Here is a 26,229-nt window from a genome sequence, read left to right on the forward strand (position 1 = left end):
CCAAAAACCATCCTATAATTCCTGTACATGCCTGTCCATAAATATAATATAAATGCAGGCACACACAAAGGAATCTTGGAAATTCCTATACGATTAAATACAAATCTCACTTGCCAAATATATGGGCTAAATATTATCATAGACTGCACAGCCTCTTTTCCAAATGCAGGTTGTGTTCACTCTAGTATCTAAAATGTCTATATTATTTATGCTCCTGTGATCAAGGACATATCCTCCTCTTATTCCAGCTAATAACTGCAATCAAAGTGAGCTTGTAGTCACCTTATTATTAAAGTGGTGCACTGCTTATAAGCGTAACCCGACATAGGGCTGGTACCTGTCAGTATTTTACCACCCAGCTGGTAAAAATGATGCTTGATGTCAGTTATTAATAGGGAAAAAGGCAAAAAATATAGGAAAGCTGGTATTTTTTTGCAGAAAAGGTGGCAACCTTAACCAGAATTTTTCCTGAAGAAAATTACACACAGACAATACAGTGATTTCCACCTCAATATATCAACAATAATACTAAATTTACCTAAAGCAACCAGATCTTACAGGCACCCTTCATTCTTCTCAAACACACAGCACCTTCACAAATGACAAACAATAACTAAACCTTGAGAGCATGTCCAAGCACTAGCCGGTAGAGGGAGCTGCAGCTCTTCAGGGGAGACAGACAGAATGTGTCATTTACAGTGTCATACCACCTAGTGACAGTGTAGCAGACCTTGTATGAATAGAAAATCTCCTTAGCCATTTCTTTATTTATGGTACCAGAATCATTTAAGAGACTTACTCCAAGAAGTTCCTGAAAGGAAGATGCAAGGGGTCACAAGAGTAAAGGTTGAAAAATATGAGGCTGGTAAAGGTGATAAATTTATATACGAAGAACAAATGGCTGTGCTATGTTCCTTGAAATCTGGTTTGGCCACTCAAAACATAATTACTGCCAGTGCATAAAGAAACATATCTGGACACAGTGTTACAGTATACAAATTGTGTGTTGCAAGTCACAAATACATTCATGTTTTACTCTTGCACACTGTTTATTCAAGCATAGGTGCTAAAACACTAATGACCAGCAGATGTAAAACACCACCTCTCTATTTTTATATATATATATATATATATATATATATATATAGAATTACACAAGATAACATGTACAGTCATGGCCCAAATTGTTGGCACCCCAGAAAGTTTTCCGGAAATTTAAGTATTTCTCACAGAAAAGTATTGCAGTAACACATGTTATGCTATACACATGTTTATTCCCTTAGTGTGTATTGGAACAGAACAAAAAAGGGAGGAAAAAAAGCAAATTGGACATAATGTCACACAACTCCAAAAATGGGCTGGACAAAATTATTGGCACCCTTAACTTAATATTTGGTTGCACACCCTTTGGAAAAAATAACTGAAATCAGTCGCTTCCTATAACCATCAATAAGCTTCTTACACCTCTCACCAGGAATTTTGGACCACTCTTCCTTTGCAAACTGCTCCAGGTCTCTCTTATTGGAAGGGTGCCTTTTCCCAACAGCAATTTTAAGATCTCTCCACAGATGTTCAATGGGATGTAAATCTGGACTCATTGCTGGCCACTTCAGAACTCTCCAACGCTTTGTTGCCATCCATTTCTGGGTGCTTTTTGACATATGTTTGGGGTCACTGTCCTGCTGGAAGACCCAAGATCTCGGACGCAAACCCAGCTTTCTGACACTGGGCTCTACAGTGCAACCCAAAATCCTTTGGTAATCCTCAGATTTCATGATGCCTTGCACACATTCAAGGCACCCAGTGCCAGAGGCAGCAAAACAACCCCAAAATATCATTGAACCTCAACCATATTTCACTGTAGGTACTGTGTTCTTTTCTTTGTAGGCCTCATTCCGTTTTAGGTAAACAGTAAAATGATGTGCTTTAGCAAAAAGCTCTCTCTTGGTCTCATCTGTCCACAAGATGTTTTTCCAGAAGGATTTTGGCTTACTCAAGTACATTTTGGCAAACTTTAGTCTTGCTTTTTTATGTCTCTGTGTCAGCAGTGGGGTCCTCCTGGGTCTCCTGCCATAGCGTTTCATTTCATTTAAATGTCGACGGATAGTTTGCGCTGACACTGATGCTCCCTGAGCCTGCAGGACAGCTTGAATTTCTTTGGAACTTGTGGCTGCTTATCCACCATCTGGACTATCCTGCGTTGCAACCTTTCATCAATTTTTCTCTTCAGTCCACACCCAGAAAGATTAGCTACAGTGCTATGGGTTGCAAACTTCTTGATAATGTTGCGCACTGTGGACAAAGGCAAATCTAGATCTCTGGAGATGGACTTGTAACCTTGAGATTGTTGATATTTTCCCCAATTTTGGTTCTCAAGTCCTCAGACAGTTCTCTTCTCCTCTTTCTGTTGTCCATGCTTAGTGTGGCACACTCAGACACACAATGCAAAGACGAAGTGAACTTCTCTCCTTTTTATCTGCTTTCAGGTGTCATTTTTATATTGCCCACACCTGTTACTTGCGCCAGGAGCATCTCAAAGGAGCATCACATGTTTGAAACAATCTTATTTATCCACAATTTTGAAAGGGTGCCAATAATTTTGTCCAGCCCATTTTTGGAGTTTTGTGTGACATTATGTCCAATTTGCTCTTTCTCCTACTTTTTTTTTTGTTCTGTTCCAATACATACAAAGGGAATAAACATTTGTAGAGCAAAAAAACTGTTACTGTGAGAAATACTTGATTTTATGGAAACATTTCTGGGGTGCCAACAATTTGGGCCATGACTGTATAACACGCAGCAACTTGATTTGATCTTCTATTTTGAGTGTCAAGGAGAAACTGTTGAATAGGCCAGTTTGATTGAAGATAAGTTTATTCACGTGAATTGAGTATACAGACTGACGTAATGACTTTGTCTCTTAAATTGATACTCAAAGTTTTAGCACCCAAATCCTAACATTTATATGGTTAAGGTTATACAAGACTTTGTTATCTTTAAAAGCAGACATAAGGTGGGGAAGCCCTGTAGCCAATCTAGCCGAGGCTCCTCTCTGACGCAAGCACAAAGAGTGAAGTGGCCTATTTTAATTGGAGGCCCCTCCATTAGGCAAAATCAGCATTTCAAAGTTTTTAACAGAACAACAATTTAAGAATATTTCAAACCCTCCTATGTTAAATGATATGAACAAGATGGAGTACAGAAAACTAGATGGTTCCTGTTTTCTTTCAGTCACTGGTATGAACAAAGCAAAAGATTTTACAAGGCATTATTTCAACCCAAGATGCATCAGGATATGTGTATTTAAACGTTTGTTCCGTGGGCTTGGTTTTTAAAGGAGAAGGAAAGGCTAGTAAAGAGTTAATCTCAAGCTGCATAACCTTCAGTTCTCTCAATAGTGCCCTTAAGTCTGCCCATATTTCACCTGTTCAGAAGATCTGAAGCCAAACAGGAAGAAAAAATGCTGAGCTGTGTAAATAAAGTTCCCATAATGCCTTACTCCTGCACAGACATGCAGACCAAACTGAACATGCTCAGTTAGTTAGACTATGAGTCAGCTTCCTGCTGATTGGCTCAGATCCACATTCCTAAGGGGGGGAGAGTGAGTTCTTAGCATTCATGAGTGAGGGGGGAGCAGGAGAGGGGAGACAGCAGAGAGCTGCATGTCTCTGGCACAGGAATTACAGACACAACAAATCTTTTGACAGAGAAGTCAGTGCAGTGTTTCTGTGAGTGCTTATGGCTGTATTTACATAGACCTTTCTGATAAAGCTTACTTAGTTTTTACCTTTCTTTCTCCTTTAAGGGACACAGTAAAACAAACAGAGTTTGTACCCAAAATGCATCTTGCTGCTTCTTTGTAGCACCTAAAGTCTACTAAAAATAATTTGAACATAAAATAAACCCAATCAGATTGTTTGACATTAGTAAGGATGCATGCAGCTTGGTTATTATCAAGTACTGTTTTATTATTACAGAAAAAAGAAAATAATTTTTAAAAATTCTAATTATTCGATTAAAATGTGGGAGACGGCCTTGCCATAAATCAGCGCTTTCTGGATAATAAGTTTCCAGACAATGGATGCCATACCTGTATTTTATCTAACCTGATTATGGGTTCATTGAATCAGTAATTCAAATGAGGTTAAGTTGAAACAATAACTGGGTCACAAAGCCAATTCTCCAACTTAATTTGGGTGCCTTGGAAAAATGTCTAAAAACCCAGAGCTAAAGGGCTGAACAAATGCTAAACACCAATGTAATTTCTGTCACATGAACAGGGTGTGTGACACCCACTGGCTACTACCCCAAGGGCCCCCACCTAACTTCACAAGCTAGGGAGAGCCATTTGGTGCCAAAAAGGAATCCTGTACTACTCATCTATTCAATCTCTCGCTCTCTACTGAAATCTTTCCCTCCCAACTGAAACATGCACTTGTAACCCCTATTCTGAAAAAACCCTCCCTTGATCCCTCCAATCCTACTAACCTCCGACCTATCTCTCTGCTCCCATTCATCTCCAAACTGCTTGAGCGCCTAGTATACAACGGAGTGACGCTATTCCTCTCTGACAATAACCTCCTGGATCCCCTACAATCTGGTTTTAGACAACACTCCACCGAAACTGCTCTACCCCGACTAACAAATGACCTCCTTTCAGCTAAAGTCAAAAAACACTACTCGCTACTAATACTTCTCGATCTCTCTGCTGCTTTTGACACTGTGGATCACCCTCTTCTCCTCCAGACTCTCCGCTCTCTTGGCCTTCGTGACACTGCCTTATCCTGGTTTTCATCTTATCTCTCAGATCGATCCTTCAGTGTCTCTTACAATGGGGAATCATCTTCTCCCTTGCCTCTTTCTGTTGGGGTTCCTCAAGGCTCTGTCCTGGGCCCCTTACTATTTTCTCTCTATACCTCCTCACTTGGCAAATTAATCAGTTCTTTTGGCTTTCAGTACCACCTCTATGCTGACGATACTCAGATCTATCTTTCCTCTCCTGATCTCAACCCAGAGGTTCTAACTCGCGTCTCTTCCTGCCTGTCCGCATCTCCACTTGGATGTCCCAACGTTACCTTAAATTAAACCTCTCTAAAACTGAACTGGTTCTCTTTCCCCCATCCAACGCCCACACTGTTCCCGAGGTATTTATAACAGTTAACAATTCTACCATCACCCCATCTTCCCAGGCCTTGGGGTTATCCTTGACTCTGCCCTGTCCTTCACTCCTCATATTCAATCACTTATCAAATCATGTCACTTTCACCTAAGAAATATCTCCAAAATCCGATCATTTATCACCCAAGACGCTGCCAAAATTCTTATTCCAGCCAGGCCAGGCTCATACACCTCTCCAACCGCTCCTCCTCTGCCGTGCCACTCTGCCAATATCTGCACTGGCTTCCCCTACCATCCAGGATAAAATTCAAACTAATGACTCTCACATTCAAAGCAGTTCATAACTCTGCCCCACCCTACATCTCTGAACTTATCTCTAGGTACCATCCAACCCGCTTGTTACGCTCCTCTACCGACCTGCTCCTCAACTCCTCTCTCATTCCCTCCTCACTCGCATTCAAGACTTTGCAAGGGCTGCCGCCCTTCTCTGGAATTCACTCCCACAAACTGTCAGACTTTCTCCCAATCTCTCTGCCTTCAAGAGATCTCTAAAAACACATTTATTCAGAGAAGCTTACCCAAATCTAGTTTAGCAATACCCTGTGCCACACCTCTCACAACTCTGGTCATGCCCATTCCCACACCTTGTGTCTCAACCCTTTCTCCTTGTAGATTGTAAGCTCTTTTGGGCAGGGCTCTCTTCACCTCTTGTATCGGTTATTGATTGCTTTATATGTTACTCTGTATGTCCAATGTATGTAACCCACTTATTGTACAGCGCTGCGGAATATGTTGGCGCTTTATAAATAAATGTTAATGTAATGTAAAATGTAATACTTACCATCCATCTATATAGAATATATATATCTACATATGTAGTTTATAGAGAGAGCTGTACCCAAGGTTCACATGTGCTAAATGCTACAGAGATTTCCAACCTGCAGCCTACCATTGGGCTCCATCAGACTCTTTTATCTGGTATCATCATTTTAATATAATGTAGACAGTTATCATGTGGCATTAAATCTACTATATAGAAATTAGGTACTACATGGAAAGAGTTGTCTATGAGCGTATTGCTCCACAGGGAAAATATGCCATATTTTCTTTGCATTGCCATGAATTTGAACATAGCTAGAAAGCACCAATGCAGCCAAGAGAAAGGCAAATGCTTGTGGATTCTCCATCTTTGATATCTGACCTGGGGCCCTGCAGGTCTAAAACTGTCAATTGAGAGACAGGAACGGCACTGGTGACATTTGATTATACAGAAAGCCCAGTTAACATCTGAAGTAAATGGGACCGTTCCCCTGGAGTTATAAAGAATTAAGTTCACGGAAGGCCTGCAGTTATGTTTATAAATCAGAATGACACCTGAATGCTTAGTCAACCATGGAATGCCACAATCACTGCAATGCCACATGTCACTATTAATGTCAATAAAGCACCAAGCCAATGGAATTTTTTTTTTTTTTTTTTAAAAACTCTTTTATATTTAAATATTTATACAAGCCATGTTTTAATATTTAAAGCTATCAAATGAACCCCTGCCATAAGTGATTAAAGAAAAAGATTCTAGTGAATTCATCAGAAGCATAGTCAACTGGAAAAATATTTCTAGGGACACTTTGCTATTGTGCCGATTGATTAACTCTTTCCTTCGTGCAGCCAGGAACTCTCTGTGGCAGCGCATTACAAGGCTATGTACTTTTACTGTTAATTTACAAGCCACAAACAGGTCTGCACTGGGATTCAAAATTGTTCCTGGCATTTTAAGTACACAAATGCCCAAACAGCCCCCACCAGCCAAACAAATAGTGATTGTCTTTGGCAATTTACAGCAGCCCCTCTGGCATATGCCAGAATCTAGAGATTGCCAGTCTGGGCCTGGCCAAAAACACAAAATATACATTGGTCACACTCTAACTGTGCTCACTTTGAACCCTGCCTTCCAATGCATAAATAACCTCTATGGCCTTTATGAAGAGTGCTAAAAATGTTAGAAAAGTGGTTATGCAGCTAGAACAGACTGTTACATAGATACATGCACATTTTAATTTGCCAGTGAAAACCAGCACTTGCTGGTCTGTTGACAAGGAGGAATTTGGCAACTAGAGCAGTGTTTATAACCCTATCAACCAGGAAATCTGTCACATTTTCCTGCTCTTTCTTTAATTCTGATTACCATAATAATAATAGTTGAACCCAGTGCCCATCACCCCTGATTCTAGATCATTACCTGGCCTTGGCCCCTACACTAAAAGTCATTAGTTCTCCCCTGATGAAATGCTATAATTGTCGATAAACCTATGATAAGTAGGTTATAAAGGATTACAATATTGAGTTTACACAGAGGTAGCTTGTTACCTATAGGACCTTGTGCCATGTTATCTATTTAGGCTCCCTGCTAGTTTCACTGTAAACTTGATCTCTTGGGAAAATCAGTTGACTTCTGTTGCTAAGTGTTTGCAGATTCATCTTAGATTTACTTTGCTCCTTTCTGTCCTCACCATAGCTAGATGTTAATGTTCTCCCGCATGCCACAAAACTATGTGACCCTTTCCCAGTCCCAAATTAACATCATTATCATTTTCCTGTCCTTCTGCCTCTCATTTTCTTTCCGAAATGCCCTGCTTCATCCTATCAGAATCTTTACTTTCCTCTAGGTGCTATCTGTAAACCAACTTGTTTAAGAATTCCTATATAACTTTGGTAAAACTTAACAGTTTATTTCAGAAAATGAGACACGTATGCTTTTGTTTCCAGTGGGTAATCACCTTTTCCACAAAATGCCTGAAAATACCTTTTAACCCAGTGGAATGGGAATTGCCACATGTAAGACACTTTGCATGCAGTATTTAGCCACGGACAACAAAGTAATACCTATATGATTGCCCTTACATTGATGGAACATATGGCGTTTCTCTGCCAGCATGTTTCAGCTGGCAGAAAAAAAGTCTAATACATCTCCATGCAACTGGTTTATGCCCAAAACCATGCAAATGTGCATTTTAAGACTCACAACTTCCAGTGACAAACACTAATTTGGATTCCATTTACGTAAATGACAGTCATCACAGAGAATTACCCTGGGTGACATAAGAGTGTGGAGGAATGTTATGTATGCCATGGGCCTTACATTAGGAAGGCAAGACAGCTAATGGGTCTTATACTGTGACTTAGTTAGTCACTGTACTGATATCATCGGATATCAATTACAACCTAACACCTGCCTATTGTCATGGCTGAAGACAGGAAGAGGTTGGGGAACTTCTACAGGCATTATCATAAGGCTGCCACCTAGGAACAATTACAAATAATACAGATATGCAGGCATGGCATAGCTGATTTTTAAGGACTTATGGTTGCTTCAAGACTGTAAGCTTTTGTTGAGCTTTGCTCTTTAATATTTCTGATTTATTCTGAGACATATTTGTTAAATTGTTGTAAATGCCATGATAAAACTATTTGAATAGAATAAAACAGTCATGATGAAGTATCTAAGGAATACACATTTTGCATACATTATGTTTTAGCAGAATTAAACAGCCAATAGGACAGAAAGGAAAAGAACTTACTGAGACATTTATGTACTACTAAGTTCTGAGCAAATAACTAGAAACCCAGGAAGGAGGACTGAGCAGAACTGTAGCACTTTTGGCAACACTGGCTTTAGGCAAAACTTTAATGTCATGTTACAGGGCTAGACATCCAAATGTGACTATTTTGCTATACCTGGTAAAGGTATAGGACCCATTATCCAGAATGCTCAGGACCTGGGGTTTTCCAAATAAGAGGTCTTTCCATAATTTGGATCTCCATACCTAAAGTCTACTAAAATATAATTAAAACATTAATTAAACCCGATATTATTTTGTTTTAACTCCAATAAGGATTAATTATATCTTCAAGTACAAGGTACTTTTTTATTATTACAGAGAAAAAGGAAATTAAATTTAAAAATCTGAACTATTTGATTAAAATGGAGTCTATGGGAGACAGCCTTCCCGTAATTCGGAGCTTTCTGGTTTTTTTGCCAGGTTTAGAATGGAGTAGGGCAGGGATAATGTCTGCTTGCTAAGGTCACTAAAATCTCTCTACCCCTTATTTAATTTGCAAACCTCTTGCCTCCGGCCCATATACCGCAAGTTTGCAAGTAGGGTCATAAATCAAAACAGAACTTGCTATTTTCAATCAGGGATTCGGGCCAAATCCAGGCTTTTTTTGAAGGATTCGGTTTCGGCTAAATCCACAGTCCTTGCCACACCGAATCCGAATCAGCATAAATTAGCATATGCTAATTAGCATTTGGAAAGGGTTAAATGGTCAGGGGAAATTTTTTTTTAACTCCTTCCGATCCTAATTAACAAATGTTAATTAGTATTCGGATTTGGTTCGGGATTCGGCAAAATACATCAGAGTGGGTTTTCAATATTTGCTACTGTATGCATGACATATTAAGGCATAAAAAGACAACATTTTTTCTATTATATGGCTGTCACCCTACCAAATAATTCTACATCCTTTTCTATCATGTACTTACATTAAGTAAATTATTTAAATCATGTTTTCATCAATTTAGGAATTCACGGCAAACAGGTGCCATTTTGTTTGACCCCAAAGTTTTGTATGACCCCAGAATTTTGTTCATGCAAGGCTACACTATTATAGGCGGTAAGTTGGGAGGGAGATTGAGAGGAGTGCAGGGACATCTAGTGCTGAATGGAAATTAATTAACTGTCCCGCCTCTATGGCTCAGACATAGGGACAGAGGAGACAATATATCGTTGACAGCTAAGATTTTTCAAACCATGGATGGATGATTTCATAAAAAAAAAATAGGGTTTCATGTTTAATTTGCAAAGGACTTTTTAATACAGCTTTGTATATGTAGGTAACAGTTCCCCTTCAATGAACTACTTTTCAAGCACAGCGCTGCAATACTATGCATGTTATGTTCTGGCACATAAATGTATTTCCACTTTTTCTATAATTAAAACAACAGATATATACACTATTCAGTATGCACATCACCAACATTTAAGACCACACTAATTTTCCACATCAGATTAATACAAAGAAATTGGAAAACCAAAATAAAATGTACACTGAACCTACAGATTTTTTAATATACAGGTAGGAAACAAATTCATACACATGATCCTGTTTGCTTCTACTTTAGTGCCAGACAACAAGAAGTTACTGTAGGAAACAAAAAAAATCCAGGTTTGCAGTGGGAAGTCTGTTTCTAATCAGAGTGTATACTCCTGCAGGGTCAGATAAAAGTGATTAGCTTATAAAATGCATATCTTTGCTATTTAATAAGCAAAGAATATTAGCAATTCTACCAGAGAACTTGATAATTTTAGTGATTCTAGTTAAGAAGGCAAAATTGCATTCCTTATTAGTGTCTAGATTCATTAACAATTCAATTTATAGATATAAATGCTTATAATGCATGCTTCGCTTGCCAAAACTTGGAGAGAAATTGTTTCAATTAACTTTCATGGATCATGAGCCCTACAGGATAGGTATTTTTAGACAAAAAGATACAAACACTTCCCTTAAGCACTGCTAATGCACAGCTGGATTTCTCATATAAGGTCACAAGGACACTGCCATAATTTAAGCATGGGGAAAGGAGGAAAGGAGACTGGTGTTTCTGGGGAGATGAAATTGCCTCCCCACTCTCCCGTGGCTGCATATACAAGCTGTAAAGCTGTACCTAATCGAGACAGCGTGCCCGTGAAGTACACAGGTTGTGCTTTGCTAGACTGTGTTTGGCACAAGAACAGTAGACCAGCTTTAAACAAACCATACTGCAAAATGACCTTGAATACTAATCATTTTGACTGTCTGTCTTATAATTTAAAACTAATAAAACGGGCACTAGGTGGTATGTTACATACGAACTGCTCCACTACATGTTTTGCATTAAGTGATTCCAATATACAGTGTGCCATTCAAACGGATGTAATTCATTGGTAATTTATATTGAGTGCTGGCATAAAATCCACCAAGGAATATATCTACTATTCTTTTAATCACTATGGTGGTGCATGATAACCTCTTTTCCTAATATCGTTGGCACTCTCTATGGAAGGGAGCACCGCAATTTGCTCTATTTGAATCTGCTAAAATAAATTGTTTGTACATTTTACACTGGGGTGACAACATGTTGTTACCAATGGATAAAGACTAATACCTGGCTAATAATTACATAACATGGCCTCAATTGAATTTACAAAATCTTTTGTCTTGTCCTTATATGGCAATCTTCAGTGGGATAACCTTGTTTTGCAATTTGGCAAAGAACATGCAATGTTTCCCCAATATCAATAGAAAGCACACAGTTTCTTTTCATCTTCCAGGCAGTGTCACTTGGCAATTTGTCACATTAACACATTTGTGTATTTAAGTTGAGGTTTACAGCTCGCAACCAAAGACCCCGGGGCCTTTTCCATCAAACAGTGTTATAGGACTACATTGCACGTCAGAAACAAGAAAAAAATTAAGTATAAAAGGCAGATAATGAAAGATTCTGACAGTGAAAGATCATGGCTTTGCACAGCAGGAACTGTACTATTTACTGTAGGCAAACATTAAATTATATAAAACTGACGCTTTCCATTTTATGCCTAGTGAGTCTCTTTATTAAGTCTAACAGTGAAACACCATCTGCAAACACAGTAGGCCCCTATAATTTGTCCACCAGGGAGAACTAAATAGAGAATGGTAGTACAAGGTATAACATTTAGCAATAACCCCCATTATGAAGGCCCTTCAAAGTGACATTCTCATGCCGATTAAACTCTGGAAGGAAGTTCCCATCTTAAAGGACAGAAAAGTACCTTTGAAGGACCTAAGGGGCTCTTACCGGGAAAAATCCCCCACCCCTTTTTAATATGAGATAATATTGTTGCACCTATGTAAGCTGAACTGCCTAAAAGAAGTATAAGTATATATATCTATACACACACAAATCTAAAACACAACAAAAATATATATATACACACAAACACACATACGCCTTCATAAAGGTCCCAATGCTGACCAAAGCAAAACACTAAAATATAAAAACATGTAAGGACAAAGGTGTCCTACACTGCCTCAATTTGTGTGGCCAATGTAGGATACATCAGCAGGTGAAAAAGAGAAGAGGAGACAAAGCTTCTCTCTACTTGCTGCTGTTCCAATTGTTCTGGTTGATGGCCCGAACAAATGGCACAATAATGTGTATGGCCACTTTCATGAGCCTACAGGTGTCAACCAATGCATGGATGCCTTAAGCTAGCATAAAGTGCATGATAAAATATTTGCCAGCTTTTTTTTCTCAAAGGCATCAAAGATTAACCTCAAACTTTTTAGTGAATTCTTCAAAAAAGGGAGAGTAACAGGGTATTATGCACCAGAGCAAACCACTGTGGTGCTAGTGCTTTAGTACCTCCATGCAGACAAGACCTCAGCATACTAAAATATTGCACAGGCAGTACGGTTTAGCAGACATTGGAGACTAATATAAAAATGAAGTCCTTCAGTTTTTAGCTTGTCAAGCTTCCCCAATAAAATATACTTATCAACTTTAAAATAGAAAACAAGCCAGACGCTGATATCACTGAACAGATCAATAACCCAGCCGTAAAGGGAAGTCTTGTATTGGCAAATCATTTCAAGCCCTCTCAATAACTGTCTGTTTTCGTTCTTCCATACAACAACCCCCAGGATAGGAGGCTAGAGAAATCATGCACAGAAAACACAAGAGAATAATCTTTTCACTAATAAAACAGGCATGTTTGCTTTACAAACCCGATCCTCAGCCCAAAACTCCTTGCGGTTAAATACACAGATAGGAAACAAAACATTTTTGATGCATTTCCTAAAGGGAAACACACAGAGGTTTGTAATGAGCTAAATATATCTTTAGTCAATAACAGCTTGCTACAGTAAAATTTTACAGATCTGGATATCTGATGTTTTAAACTAAGCAAGTTAAAGGTGAAATAACTGTGTTTCCATTCAAGCAAGTGCCGAAAACCATTATCGTGGCCCCCCTGTCATACTGTATGCCTGGGAATAAAGCTTCATCTCACTGCAAGGGAGAAATGTCAGTAGATCCCAATTCTTTGGCAGTCGCAAGTAGTAAATACTGCATTTATCAAAACTCCTGTTGCGATTAGAGAAGAACACAAGGCCAGCAACCTGTGGAAGTGCCATAATTATGCCTTCATATAATCAGAAAAGCTCACCTAGGAAAAATAAAGCCGCAATGACCTAAGCACCGAATACTATAGGAAACCTTCATGTCTGAAAATAAATGTTTCCCTTTGCGGTCTTTCTCCCATTAAGGCAGTAATTTTTAATCCTATATTTTTTCATTTTCACTTATACTAACTGGTACATAACTGTTTATAATGTTTGTTAATAGTTGCATATGTCTATAATATATATTGCGAATGTATTTTGTATATTAATTGTGCTACATCAAGCCTCTGAAATGTACTCCCATATTCTATGCAAGCTACCCCTCACAGCAAAATCTCGTCATTCAATTCAGTTACTGCTCTACGCAAGGAGGCCCAGAAATTGTGTTTTTAGTTCAACAAACAAAATCTAATACTGCTGGATATCATGACATAGCAGGATAGTGGCTTGGGCTATGATAGGGCAGAGTTATTCATTTTAACTTAATAAAATACCCAGATTCTCTCAGTATATCCAAGGATTTCATCTCAAGCATCAGTCTCATCAGCCAGTTAATAGTAGATATTTACAGTAAATATCTCTAGAATATTTTGTTTTCTATAAACTATAAAACTCGTGTATTTGTGACAAGGTGTGAGTGAACTCTTTGTTCACTATAAATGGGAGAAGTTCCTGTTGCTTCTTCAAAAAATGTATCTTAAATACCAGTCTACTTTTCTTCTACATAGAAATGCCTTTTGGCTCTAGTCTTTATACTATAACCACAAATCCAATTTTCTTTTTTATTTGAAAGCTAAAACATAGGGAAAACATTGCATTCCAATTACTTTAATAATGATTTGATTATATATGAAGGCAATGTAAAATGCATTTATGATATATGCGGCCTTATGGTAAAAATTTTGAGAACTGCTACAGAATATGTACATTTTGTGGAAAAGTGATATTTAAAGGAGAAGTAAAGGTAAAAAAGTAAGCTTTATCAGAAAGTTCTATGTAAATACAGCCATAAGCACTCACAGAAAAGGTGCACTCTCTATCAAAAGAAACACAGGATTTCTTGTCTTCTTTTGTGTAAACATGTTCTTCAGTTTTAGGCTTCCTCTCTGAAAATCCTTCAGTCCCGAATTCCAGGGGCCCAAGTTTGTTCAGATCTCTCCTCTCTCTTCTCCTGCTCCTCCTCCCATAAGAATTCATAAGAATTTACTCCCCCTCCTATCAGAATGTGTGATCTGAGCTACCAACCACTAGAGCTACAGCAACGAAGCTACGGAGACCAAGTTAAAATGGCAGCTGCTATCTTAAACAAACGGAGGGAGCTTCTAGGGCTGTTTACTCAGGTATGGTAATACTTTCTGCAGAATAAATATAGTGTTCTAGGAGGCACTGACGTGGCGAATCTATTGGCAGTAGAATGCCAAAATGTCTTTCCTTCTCCTTTAAAAGAACATGTAATGTGCACCTTTTTTACATTACTTTGTATTTCTATGTGTTATATTTTATTGTATCCTTTAGGTATATCAGCAGAGAAGCGATGTGGGCGACTTGCACTTTTCCCTGCAATGAGCTGCCCCAAAACCGCTCTCATTAAAGGTTCATGTGCAAGACGCGTTCTTTGCACTTCCACAGCTGCCCAAAATGACGCAGGGGAACCCTGGAGCTACCGCCACCTCCTGACGAAGCAGTAAGCTCCAGGGGTATCTCAGCGCCCTGCCTTAATAGGTGCAGCTCACTTGTACTGAAAGAATCAGGTGCTAACGTCATTTGCACATTGAACACCTGAAATAAAGCCTGACAGACTAAGAAAATATTTAGGCCATTTCAAAGTGAAGTTCACATGCAGTTGCGTACATTTTAATGAACTCCTGTAGACACAGCAGACTTGCGTCAAACAATTCACCCGTTTGCATCTGCAATATCACCTGAATTGTGGTAAAATAAGCTGCCCTGCAGGGAAAAACAATGGCGACTGCACTTGAAATTGCACATTGCATAATATGTGTTTCCACATAACACTTTTAATTTGTTTGGCAGTGACACAATAATAAAGTGTTTATGAAGAATGCTGCAATCCCTGTCACTCCCTTAAATTATAGAACACTTGTCAGCTGAATGTCATGTGAGAACTTGTAAAGATTGCTTGGATTTACACTGCTTCACTAAAGCTAACGGAATTACCCCATGAGGAGTCTTACATCTTTCCCTATGACGCTACCCCCATATATAAGAGATGAAGGTATTATCAACAGAAATGCAGCCTGGCTAAACAGTTCCTTCCATGGTCATAAGGATTTGGGTGCTGGTATGAAAACTGACCATAGAGACACCAAGATGCCCAATCTGTTAATGAGGAATTTATGAGAATAAAATAATTACTTTCTAAGTAAAATTAGGATAATGAAGGTGATCATTCCAATAAGCAAAAACCTTTAGATATTAGGATATTTAATATCATAAAAACCCCACGCCTTTCAGAGACAGAGTTGAACAAGACCCTTAGTCTGTATGTCAGACACAGAAACCCTATCCCGGCCAAGAAGTGGATCTTCTGCAATGAGGTTAAATGGTATAGTACTCAAAGCAGCCACGTGCCAAAACAGGCTGCTTTCCCTAGGATACTGAGATATTCAATAAAAAGCTTTTAAAGGCATATTTTTAAACTTGTAACAGGAAAGCTTTTCTGTGTTAAGACAATAATTCTTTTAACAGCATTGATCAAAATGTCATTCTTTTATGAGTGTACAATACCTTTTAATGGCATACAACAAGCCATTAACGTTGTACACCTCCGAAGCACACACAGCTTCCTGGAAAAATGGGTAGATCGGCCAAATTCGGAGGAATATTTAGATAGTGTTAATAAGTATAGCTGCTTTTCCTGCAACCTAAGTGCCTAAGCACTAAAGTCTTCACATCTTATAGATGAATATATACATAAAATACACAAGAGACAGAAATATCTAAAGTAAATTATCTAGTAAATTATATTCTTATAAACAGTGCTTAGTGGTGTAATATCTGTCACATGACTCACTAAAACTTATGTATTATAATAAATAATGTACCCCCCGTATACCTGTATAAAATGGTATATATGGTCACAGAACTTGTCGATGACACAATAGGGTATACATTTTTCACACACAAATCAGTATAACTGTCTGAGATTGTAAGCATATGTAATATACTGAACATCCGCTTGGTAGCAGACAACCACTGGTGCGTATGGGAGGTGCTGTTAGGAAAACAACATTGACTGGTCATTTTTCAGAAAAAGAGGAGCACCAACCAGGGAACAAGGTCAGTCACTCGTGGTGTTAGGGAAGTGATTTCCATTTTTCTTGTCCTTTAAGTACAGGGTTCTATTGCAACCCTGAGCATTGTGGGCTTTCAATCAACAGCAAGGAGCAGAGTACAGCTTGCACTGTGCTATGGTTAGCCACAAGTGCTTAGTTTATTGTGCTCTAATGAATACAGTTTTGTGTCACTTAGCACTTCAGCAGTTTTTGTGTCTTAATTACAATGATCAATTGTAATTAATATTAAAATTTCAGCAAACCTGAGTAAATTTCTATGCTGTACTGTAGCAGTGGACTTATTTGGATCTTGTATAATAAAGGATTTAATACACAGTTTTCTAATAAACAGATCAGGTATTTCTTACTTTATCTTGCTATTTAAACAGGAATAAGGAGGTATGTACTGTCAGCCCTATAATATGATATAAAACAAAAGGCTCACTATGTATTTTAAGTGTGCTCTTGTAAATAATGTTGAACAGAGCACAAAATTCTGCACACTACTATTGCCTTTACTAATAATTATTTCAATTTATGGTAACCTAATTGCATCTGAATGCAAAAGGCATGGTAACCACACCAAATTTCTGTATTAGTACCTAAAATTATATTTAAAAAAAAAAAAAGATTCTTGGTGACTAACGAAATCTGCATTTTTTCTTTCTCTAAAAGTTCTAAGCAATCAAAATGAGAGGTTTAGCTTTGGATTCCCTAGTGAGTCTTCATAACGTGGCGGCGGCTGCTTGCCAGACATAATGCAAATATGTAAGGAGACATTTCGAATAGCAACAGGAGCAAAACATATCAAAGATTTCTCCAGCACAAGTCAGAGGATTCAATTACAGCTGTGAAATGAATTTGGGTCTCAGTTACTGGGCTATAATGTGCTGCTGCAGCTCCAATTTCCAGACACAGCACCCCTGGTCTCAGAAAGCGGCTGTAGTAATTGCAGCAGGACGTGCTCTTGCGAATTCTAATTGCCAGCTGCATTCACTCCTTTGTGAGAATTTCTACCCGTGCATAGGAGATTCATATAACAGCCTCTATCTGTTCCATGCTGCTCATGCACAATCTCCCCTTCATATTTGTTCCTTCATTGTAAAGTGCAAAAAAATGCTGGCAATTCAAACCTTTTATTCTTTGGCACTACCACACCCTTACAAATCTCTGCAAAACAACAGCATAAATATCATGTTTACTTATTTATACTTCACAGCCTGGATATAAAAGAGCAAAAATGCACTGCAACTCATATTGTCACGCAGGCTCTTAAAACATACCCTGAATACAAATGAAGCTTTCAAATGTTCAGGATTGGTTTGAAATAGTAATTGCCGGACTGAAATCTAATCAGTCTAAACGGGATTATTTGATACACTTCACTGCCTGGTTGTACATATGGTCACCTATATTTTATTAACCTATGTGACCAAAAAATTTATATCAAAGCCAGCACTAAATAGAATTTGCTTTGATAGACAGGACAATATATTATGTAGTGTTCTAGTATAAATATAAATGTTTGTAAATCGGACATTGCATGCAGCAGAGCATATTTCATTTTTAGGAACAATGATGTCTGTATTAAACAGAAGGACTTTATTATATTTATTATAAATAATTTTCTTGTTAGATGTTTATGAGACTGCCAGAAGCTGAGATGATGCAAAGCATTTTCCCATAGAGCAGTACATTTTGAAGCAGTCTATACTTTGTGTATTTATATTTGGAAATTCAAGCTGGTGTCAGTAAACCAATCTATCATTATAAGTCCTGCATCAGGTTGGGTACCTGCAGGATACCCGCAAACTGGTCGTGTTTCAGGCAGAAAGACCTCAATTTCCTGAAAATACGGATGGTCCCTGGGTACCCGGCTTGTGTACCCTGGCCGATTGCAGACTTGCATTCCCTCAACCTCTCAAAGTAATTTTTTCTCCCTGACCTGGTTGTTGATTCAACCCTGAAGTGCAGCCACTTCTGTGCACCGGTGACATCACTTCTGGTTCATGTGGGTCCCCAGGTCTCTGTTGAAAGGTTCAGCCAGTGTGGGTAGGGTCGGGTAGCAGTGAAAGGGTACTTGATAGCAAGTCAGCAGGTCCGGGTTGGGCATGGGTCTGCCCAACTGGGCCCACACAGGAATACGATACTTTAGCTCTGCTGGCATTAACTGTGTTTTTTTCGCCCTGTCTGATAATCCATAGTAACCTATCAGATGGCATATACCTGTAACTTATCATGCATAGTAATCTATCAGATAGGGTTATATAATAAAAGTCACCAAATTTGCCACGGTGCAGTAATGTATAGTAACCTATTAGCAGGTAGCATTTACTGGTCACCTGTTTAAAAGCAAATGTCTTATTGGTTAGCTGATTGGGACATTCAAGGTAGGGAGTGGCAGGATAAGCAACCCGCATGGGGGCACTATCTTAGGGCCTTAAGGCAAGCCGTAATGACAGGGCTTAGCTGCATGTCCTGGCACTGCTCTTTGCACTGTGGTGCTCAGTGCAGTGCTATAAATAACCAATTATATATTTTATTTACTTTAAAAAACTTTCATTTTTTTTTAATTTTGATGTTACTGTTAGAAGTGCATGTTAATGCAAGTACCTTTAATGAATGGGATTTTTCACACAACTGACTGCGACCAAGCTTTACTATGGTGGGATAAGTAAATTACCCCTACAATTTCCTCTACAGGTTTCCTTAGATAGAGACTCATATATAACAGTATAACACACAAGCAACCTGCAATCCAGCTGAGAGCACTCACAACAGCCACATGCTGCTCTTAAAGTGAGAACATCAAAAGTTCCAAATGAAATATAAAATGTTCAGTGTTTATATTAGAAAATTTTAAAGGAGAAGCAAAGGTAAAAATCACTGGGGGTGCCAAATGTTAGGCAAACCCAGTGATTATAATCACTTACCTTTCTCTCTGGGCTGGTGTGCACCAGCCCCGGGTAGCTGTGAGGGAGTGATCCTCTTCCTTCTGTCTTGATTCTTCTGGGCCACCGCATGCGCAGTAGCGTGAAAATACTGACTTTCTTGTTAAAGTTTGGCTTCTCACTCTACTGAGCATGCACCAGGACAAGGGATCACTCCCTTGCTGCTACCCCGGGCGGGGGCAGTTTTCTCCTAACAGGAGCACAAGCCGGGGTTAAAGTTAAGCGATTACAAGATTACAATCACTGGGGGGGGGGGGTTAACATTTGGCCCCCAGTGATTTTGACCTTTCCTTCTAATTTAAAAAAAGGGGTTGAAGAGTGGAAGGTTTTCCATAGAAGTAAGGCTAATGTCCCATAGGGAGATTAGTTGGCCACAATAAATCTCTGCCACCACAGGCAATAAATCGCTCCAAAATGCTTTTTCAATGGCAACAAAGTGAATCGCTGGTGAAAAGGTATATGAAAAATCAACTATCTCTAATCAATATTAAAATCAGCATTTTTGTATGTTTTCTTCTTGCACCCCATTACTTTTTCTTTTCTTCTTTATTTTGCCATCATATCTTTTTGAAGGAAACGTTTTTAGCAACATGTGAAATCTGTACTGCACATGTGTTGTTCTACCAATAAGAATATGTGGAATGGAAGAAGAAAACAAAAGGAATCATAGTCTAGCAGGAAAAGGAAAAAAAAGCAGAAGGTAAAGTTAAAAGCAGGAGAACACATTGGTTAGTGTAAGGAATTGAACCCCCAACCTCTACAGTCAAGGCTTCCATCCATAAACCTTGCCAGCAAAACACAGTAGAAAATGCCACAAACCATACGCCACCTGGTGGCAAATTTTGATATTTATTTTCCTTGCGTTAACAGGATAACCAGTTAGAGACATAACATGACAACATGGTAAAGGATCTTGGTTGCATCTGTAAACGTAGATGCACCAATGCCTATTAATCATTCTATACATTCTAAGTAGTCAAGCTGCAATCTCAATAATAAATATGCACGTTACTAGAAGTGAGGCAGAAAAACATTTCTATGAAGACAATCACGACTGACTTATTACAGTCAGAATAGAACAGTTTTAACTCACATATATTATAGACTCAATAATAAGATTGCTGCTTGGGAATTAATGTCATATTACAAAATGATAATTCAAATCTATTGGAAAGATGGAATAAACCATACCCATATTTTATTGGATAAAGGAGCATCCCAGGCATTTTGCTGTATAAAGACATATTACTGGAGTCACCCTTGGCCACTCCCCTGGAGCCTCAACATGTTTTAAAATACACCATTGAAAGTAGGACAGTTAGAAAACTGTGTTTTCAATTACTCTGGGAAACCCATATGGCCTCTTAATGCCCAGGAGACAAAGGTTGAATACAGAGCCAGCTAAGTGGACAGATCACTGGCTAATCTAGCAACACCACGAAGTGTAAAATTGACCAGAACAGAGCTAGATTTGTCCAGAAATCACTTTATCCATGAGATCGGACAGGGATAATAATATGTATGTGTGGCTGACAACCACCAAACAGATTTACCCAATATGTTACATCAATTCAAGACAAATCCATAACTAATACACAAGGTAAAAAAGGCCCTACTGAAAAGTGCTTAAAGTCTAAAAGGGGTATGCAACACAAGGCAAGGGGCACTGAGCATTGAATTTAGCAGCATACAGACTATACTAAAGCTATGTTAGGCTAGATATAAGGGTAAGCTTCTCTAAAGGCAGAGAGTTTGGGGGAAAGCCAGATTGAATTCCAGAGGAGGAGTGCAGCCCTAGCAAAGCCTTGAATGCAAGTATGTGAAGTAAGGTGCTGAGGAGTAGATCAGTAGATGAGTCTAACAATCAATTTGGAATGTACAAAGTTGTAGGGTGGAGTTGAGTTGTAAATTGCTTTGAATGTCAAGGCCATTGGTTTAAATTTTATTCTGAAAGATAGTGGAAGCCAGTGCTGAGGTATATAAGCAGCTGCTGAGGTATATGAGCTTGGCAGCAGCATTTATTACAGGAGAGGTGGTAGTTTCTTGAGGGGAAAGCCAATTAACAGAGTTATAGTAGCCAATACTTGAAATGATGAGAGAGTGAATGAGAGAGAATTTTTAGAGAGGTTTAATTTAAGATAGTGTTAGGACATCCAAGTCTAGAAAGAAGAGATGTATGTTAATATTTCTGGGTCGAGATCAGCAAAAACAGTGTGCACAGAAAATTAGGTGGGTCAAAATGAGTACAAAATTATGTGTTTTCACATAATTTAGTGCATGCCACAATTTGTGTGCAATGGAACATGTGCAATTAGAAGAGTGGACCCAGAGGTGCAAAAGCCTAGAAGTAGTGCAGAAATTTTTGGTTAAAAGCTGCATAGCAACAAGAATAAGATATATTGCAAAGGCAATTTTCAACAAGGATACATGATATACAGTTTGTGGATATGTGCCAGGTCCACTTCAATGAACTAGAAAATATCTGCAATATATTTTGTAAGGTAGGGTTGATGCTAAAAGTGGCCATACATGGACAATTAAAACATCCAGAGTTGTCAGCTCATTGGCCCATGTATGGGGCCCACCCGACCAATATCTGGCTGAAAACTGGCCAGATATTGATCAATGGTGTTGCAGCAAGAACCACATTAGCTCATTAATGAGGTTCTCGCTCTGAAGGCCTGCATTTACCATCCAAATGCCAAGCGTCTGAATTTGCCCGTTATCTCCCAGCTTAAGGTGGGCATATTGGGGAAAGATATGCTGATCTTTAGGTGTATGGGCAGCTTAAGAGTCAATACATAATCTTCAACTTCAGAAAGGTAATTTTACTCACCTTCAGATGGTCTTCTCTTACAATATCAATAGTTTCATCTCTTCGAAATTGCTCTTGCATATGAAAATCATCATAGACCCCTTTACCCTTCCTGGAGTGAAAGTTGCTAACATCATCTAGCAAATACAATAACAAACCAAAGAACTCAGTTACATGTCTAATTAAAGCTGTGACAGTAAGTGAACTGAAAAGAGAGTCTGATATCAATCCCAAATACATGAAACAAATGTAAAGAAGAAGGGCCAGAAAAGTCATGAGTTTGTCCCAGTCTTTCGGGAGTTTAGTCTGCTCTCAAAGCAAAACATTGACTGCTGGGACAAAGTGGAAAGCAGCTGAGTTACATGTTAAAGTAAGGGGATTGTTACAAAGAAAGTCTTTGGGCCATAAGGACTAAGCATCAAGTGTCCGAGGGGGTCTTTGCTTCACAGAATTTTCTAACTGGACATATATTGGTCAAGTAGGAGGCATACTAATAAGCTGTCATCTTGGCCTGGAGGGGAAGTTAGCAGTTAATATATAGGAGGGCAGAGTATGGGGACCATGTGGCACTGGGATACACCCTTATGGCGTTTGGTATAGTATGCTTAGTTTTTTTGAACTAATTAGAACCATTAAATGTTTGCATATTTCACTGCTAATTTGTTGTGTATTGTATGTATCTCTATTCAGGACCTTAGCAGTGAAGTATAGGCACTAGATGGTCTCTCTCTATCTATTATGTATTGTCTTGTGGCAGCTTATATTGGCCTAGGTATGGCCAGCTTTAAAACAGTTAAAACTGTCAGAAAAGCAAAAGTGTATTTCCAAACATGTTGGGTTGAGGAAGTCACAAACAAACTAAACATATAAGCAACTGGAAAAATAAAAACAAATAAATAAAAAAAAATACCTGTACTCATTAATTATCCATTTTGATTTATAGAGTGTTTTTTTTTTTTTTTTTTAAATATGTCCCTTCAAGAGAACTTCATTTGTCCTAGGGTAAAATGATTTCTTCATATGTAGCAACAAAGGTGATACCCATACCCCAAATACTATAGAACTCCTATAATAAATACTATACAGAATTGGTCTGGGTCCTTTTTAATATAATACTGCTTATTTTTAATAGGTTTGATAAGATACATCACCAGAACATCACAGACATAGAGAACAAGTCAACCCAAAATAAAAATTTTTGCTTAATAAAAGGAAACACAATTTTAAGCAGCTTTGCAATATACATTTATTACAAATTGGTTATGGTTTTGGAGTTATTTGTATATATGGTTTATATTAAAAGCAGTGTTTTCCAGTCCTTTTCTATTCTCTGCCCTGATGGTTCTGGCATTTGAAAAATGTAACACAAGGCAACAGACTGACAGACCTGCCTTGCTGGAGAAGACGGACCTTTGCAACATTGTTTAAAAAGTAACACCCAGGGGTTCAGCAAATGCTGTTTTCTATAGCAATTACATTTACATATAACTATTAAAGAACTAAAATGTTTTAATAAAATCATACTGGAAAGTTGCTTAGTATTATGTTTTCTTTTATTAGGCCACAAATTAGTAGTAGACAAGTTCTTTAAACAAGAAAGACTTTTAATGGGAATCTAATCAACACTTCAGAACTTAATCAGCACTTACAGGAGGGGTAGTAATAAATAACCTCAATTTTACATCCCCTGATTTAAAGTTTTCCTGCATTTTACACCATTGTTTTGTGGTCCCACTAATATACAGTAGAACCCCCATTTTACATTTTTCAGAGGACCAGAAAAAAAGGTGCAAAATCTGGAAAAATGTAAAATCAGGGAAGTTTATTATGTGTTATATATTAGTGGGACCACAAAATCAGGGGATGTAAAATTGAGGTTTCACTGTATAGCACATAATAAACGTCCCTGATCTTACATTTTCCCTGATTTTGCACCATTTGTTTCTGGTCCCCTGAAAAATGTAAAATGGGGGTTCTACTGTAGGTCATAATGAATCAGATATCTAGACTTTATTTCCCACCATGACTTCCACATTTTTCATATTCACAGAACATCCAAGGCATTGTGGGAACTTAAGTCAGAAAGAGAATGATAGAGCTTTCAATTGTTCTGAGCTCGTATTTGACATTTTGATGAATTTCCCCCTTAAAGGAGAAGGAAAGGCTAAGTCACTTGAGGGGGCCAATATGTTAGGCACCCCCAAGTGACTTAGATCGCTTACCTTTTACCCTGGGCTGGTGCCCCTGTACGAAGAGAACAGCACCAGCCCAGGGTAGCAGCGAGCGCTTCCTACTTCCTATTCGCTTGCGCGCGCATGCGCAGTAGAGTGAAAAGCCGAACTTAAACAAGAAAGTCGGCTCTTCACTCTACTGTGCATGCGCTGGCCCACGGATTTCGCCGGCAGAAGAAAAAGGAAGGAGGAAGCACATCGCTACAGATACCCCGGGCTGGTGCTGTTTTCTCCTAACAGGGGCACCAGCCTGAGGTACAAGGTAAGCGATCTAAGTTACTTGGGGGAGCCTAACATTTTGGCACCCCCAAGTGACTTAGCCTTTACTTCTCCTTTAAAGTTGAGTTCTGATGGTGTGATCATAATGAGGTCTGTGCTGCTGGTCAGTTATAATAACAGGGATACTTTAGGGAAACAAACGTTTGTAGTACAGAGAGGTAAAACTGAGAGCTAATTTTGAAAATTTGGAAGGGGCAAATGACAACTTGTACATAGTGTCTACACTAGCACATTGCCAATACCATGTTTCTGCCCATAAAATATTTCTGCTAATACTTCATTGGACACTACTAGTACCAAAAGGCTAGAAACATGTAGCATGGAGGAGCTGCGTCACCTCAGCAAATGATCACCAAGACTGCACACATAGGGATCAGGGGTAGAGATACGGAAGGAATTTAGCCAGTAGCAGTGTAATGCAGGACTATGCAGGACCACTGGCATATTGGTTTTAACCCTGCAAAAAGTGTGGTTTAAGAAATATGTCTGATACGGCATCAAAGTCTCAAGGGGTCAAACCTTTGCTCCAACCTGTGTCCTCCATGTCTTTGGGAGAATAGCGAATCCTTTGCTCCTTGCCTCACGGTTCGGCCACTTTAGCTCATACACTACCAAGCATTTGGCATCCTTACCCGCTGAACAGCCCGCTGCGCTTGATGGACAGGTATTTTAGCCAACTGATATCTTAATCCCGCCCCGTTTACGCTTTAGTTCCAACCACGTTTAGGTTTCGCCCATGTGCTTTCCGGTAGCTGCTAAATAAAGTTGCCATGGTTATATGGATCCTTTACACAACCTAAATTCTAAGCCTTGCCAGACCGCCTAGTGAGCAGATTCGCCAATGGAACATCAGCTCTCTTAAATGGAAATTGCAACCAGCCAATAAGCGTGCAGAAGAGAAAGGTAGCAAGTGTGGTGGAGCGAAAGAGAAAGCGTCCTCCTGTTTCTATGGCGACGGATAGTTTCGAGCCGCTGTATAGACGGTTAGAGGGAGGGGTGCCCTTGTGGGCGTTCCATTACGCCAATGTTCTCTTCCAAACACTTCCAACAGTGCTCCCTCGTTTGTTTTATGTAGTGAAGTCACTGAAGTGAAATATATGCAAACTATTTTGTGGCTGGCTTTAAGTGTAAATATATATGTGTCTCATTGCTTTTTCTTATAACAGTGGATGATCCGTACTACAGTGTTTAGGGTCCCCTAAACTTTGGGAACAAGACTATTTTTATAATTGTATACTAAAATGGAAATCAGTCAGTGGTGCAATGGGCTCCCTATAGCCCCTACTGCTATTAGCGCTGCACATCATTCATCTCCCCCTGGTACCATTATATTTGAA

At 38.8% G+C, this 26,229-nt stretch overlaps 1 protein-coding gene across 4 annotated transcripts in view; it reads right to left on the reverse strand.

Moving 5' to 3' along the window:
* Positions 1-25,644, reverse strand: part of pmfbp1 (polyamine modulated factor 1 binding protein 1) — an 82,105-nt gene extending 56,461 nt beyond the window's left edge. For 2 of the 4 annotated variants that reach the window (XM_004913626.4, XM_002937579.5), the window contains exons 1-2: positions 25,412-25,644; positions 22,404-22,519 (exon numbers count right to left, since the gene is read on the reverse strand). In XM_004913626.4, the coding sequence (XP_004913683.1) occupies positions 22,404-22,519; positions 25,412-25,436 (141 nt within the window). In that variant the 5' untranslated portion in view covers positions 25,437-25,644. The remainder of the gene's footprint in view (positions 1-22,403; positions 22,520-25,411) is intronic. The other 2 variants (XM_004913625.4, XM_004913624.4) reach the window with 2 other exon arrangements.
* Between the last annotated feature and the right edge of the window lie 585 nt (positions 25,645-26,229).

Source organism: Xenopus tropicalis, chromosome 4 (genome assembly GCF_000004195.4).
Source record: "Xenopus tropicalis strain Nigerian chromosome 4, UCB_Xtro_10.0, whole genome shotgun sequence".
Lineage (NCBI taxonomy): Eukaryota > Metazoa > Chordata > Amphibia > Anura > Pipidae > Xenopus > Xenopus tropicalis.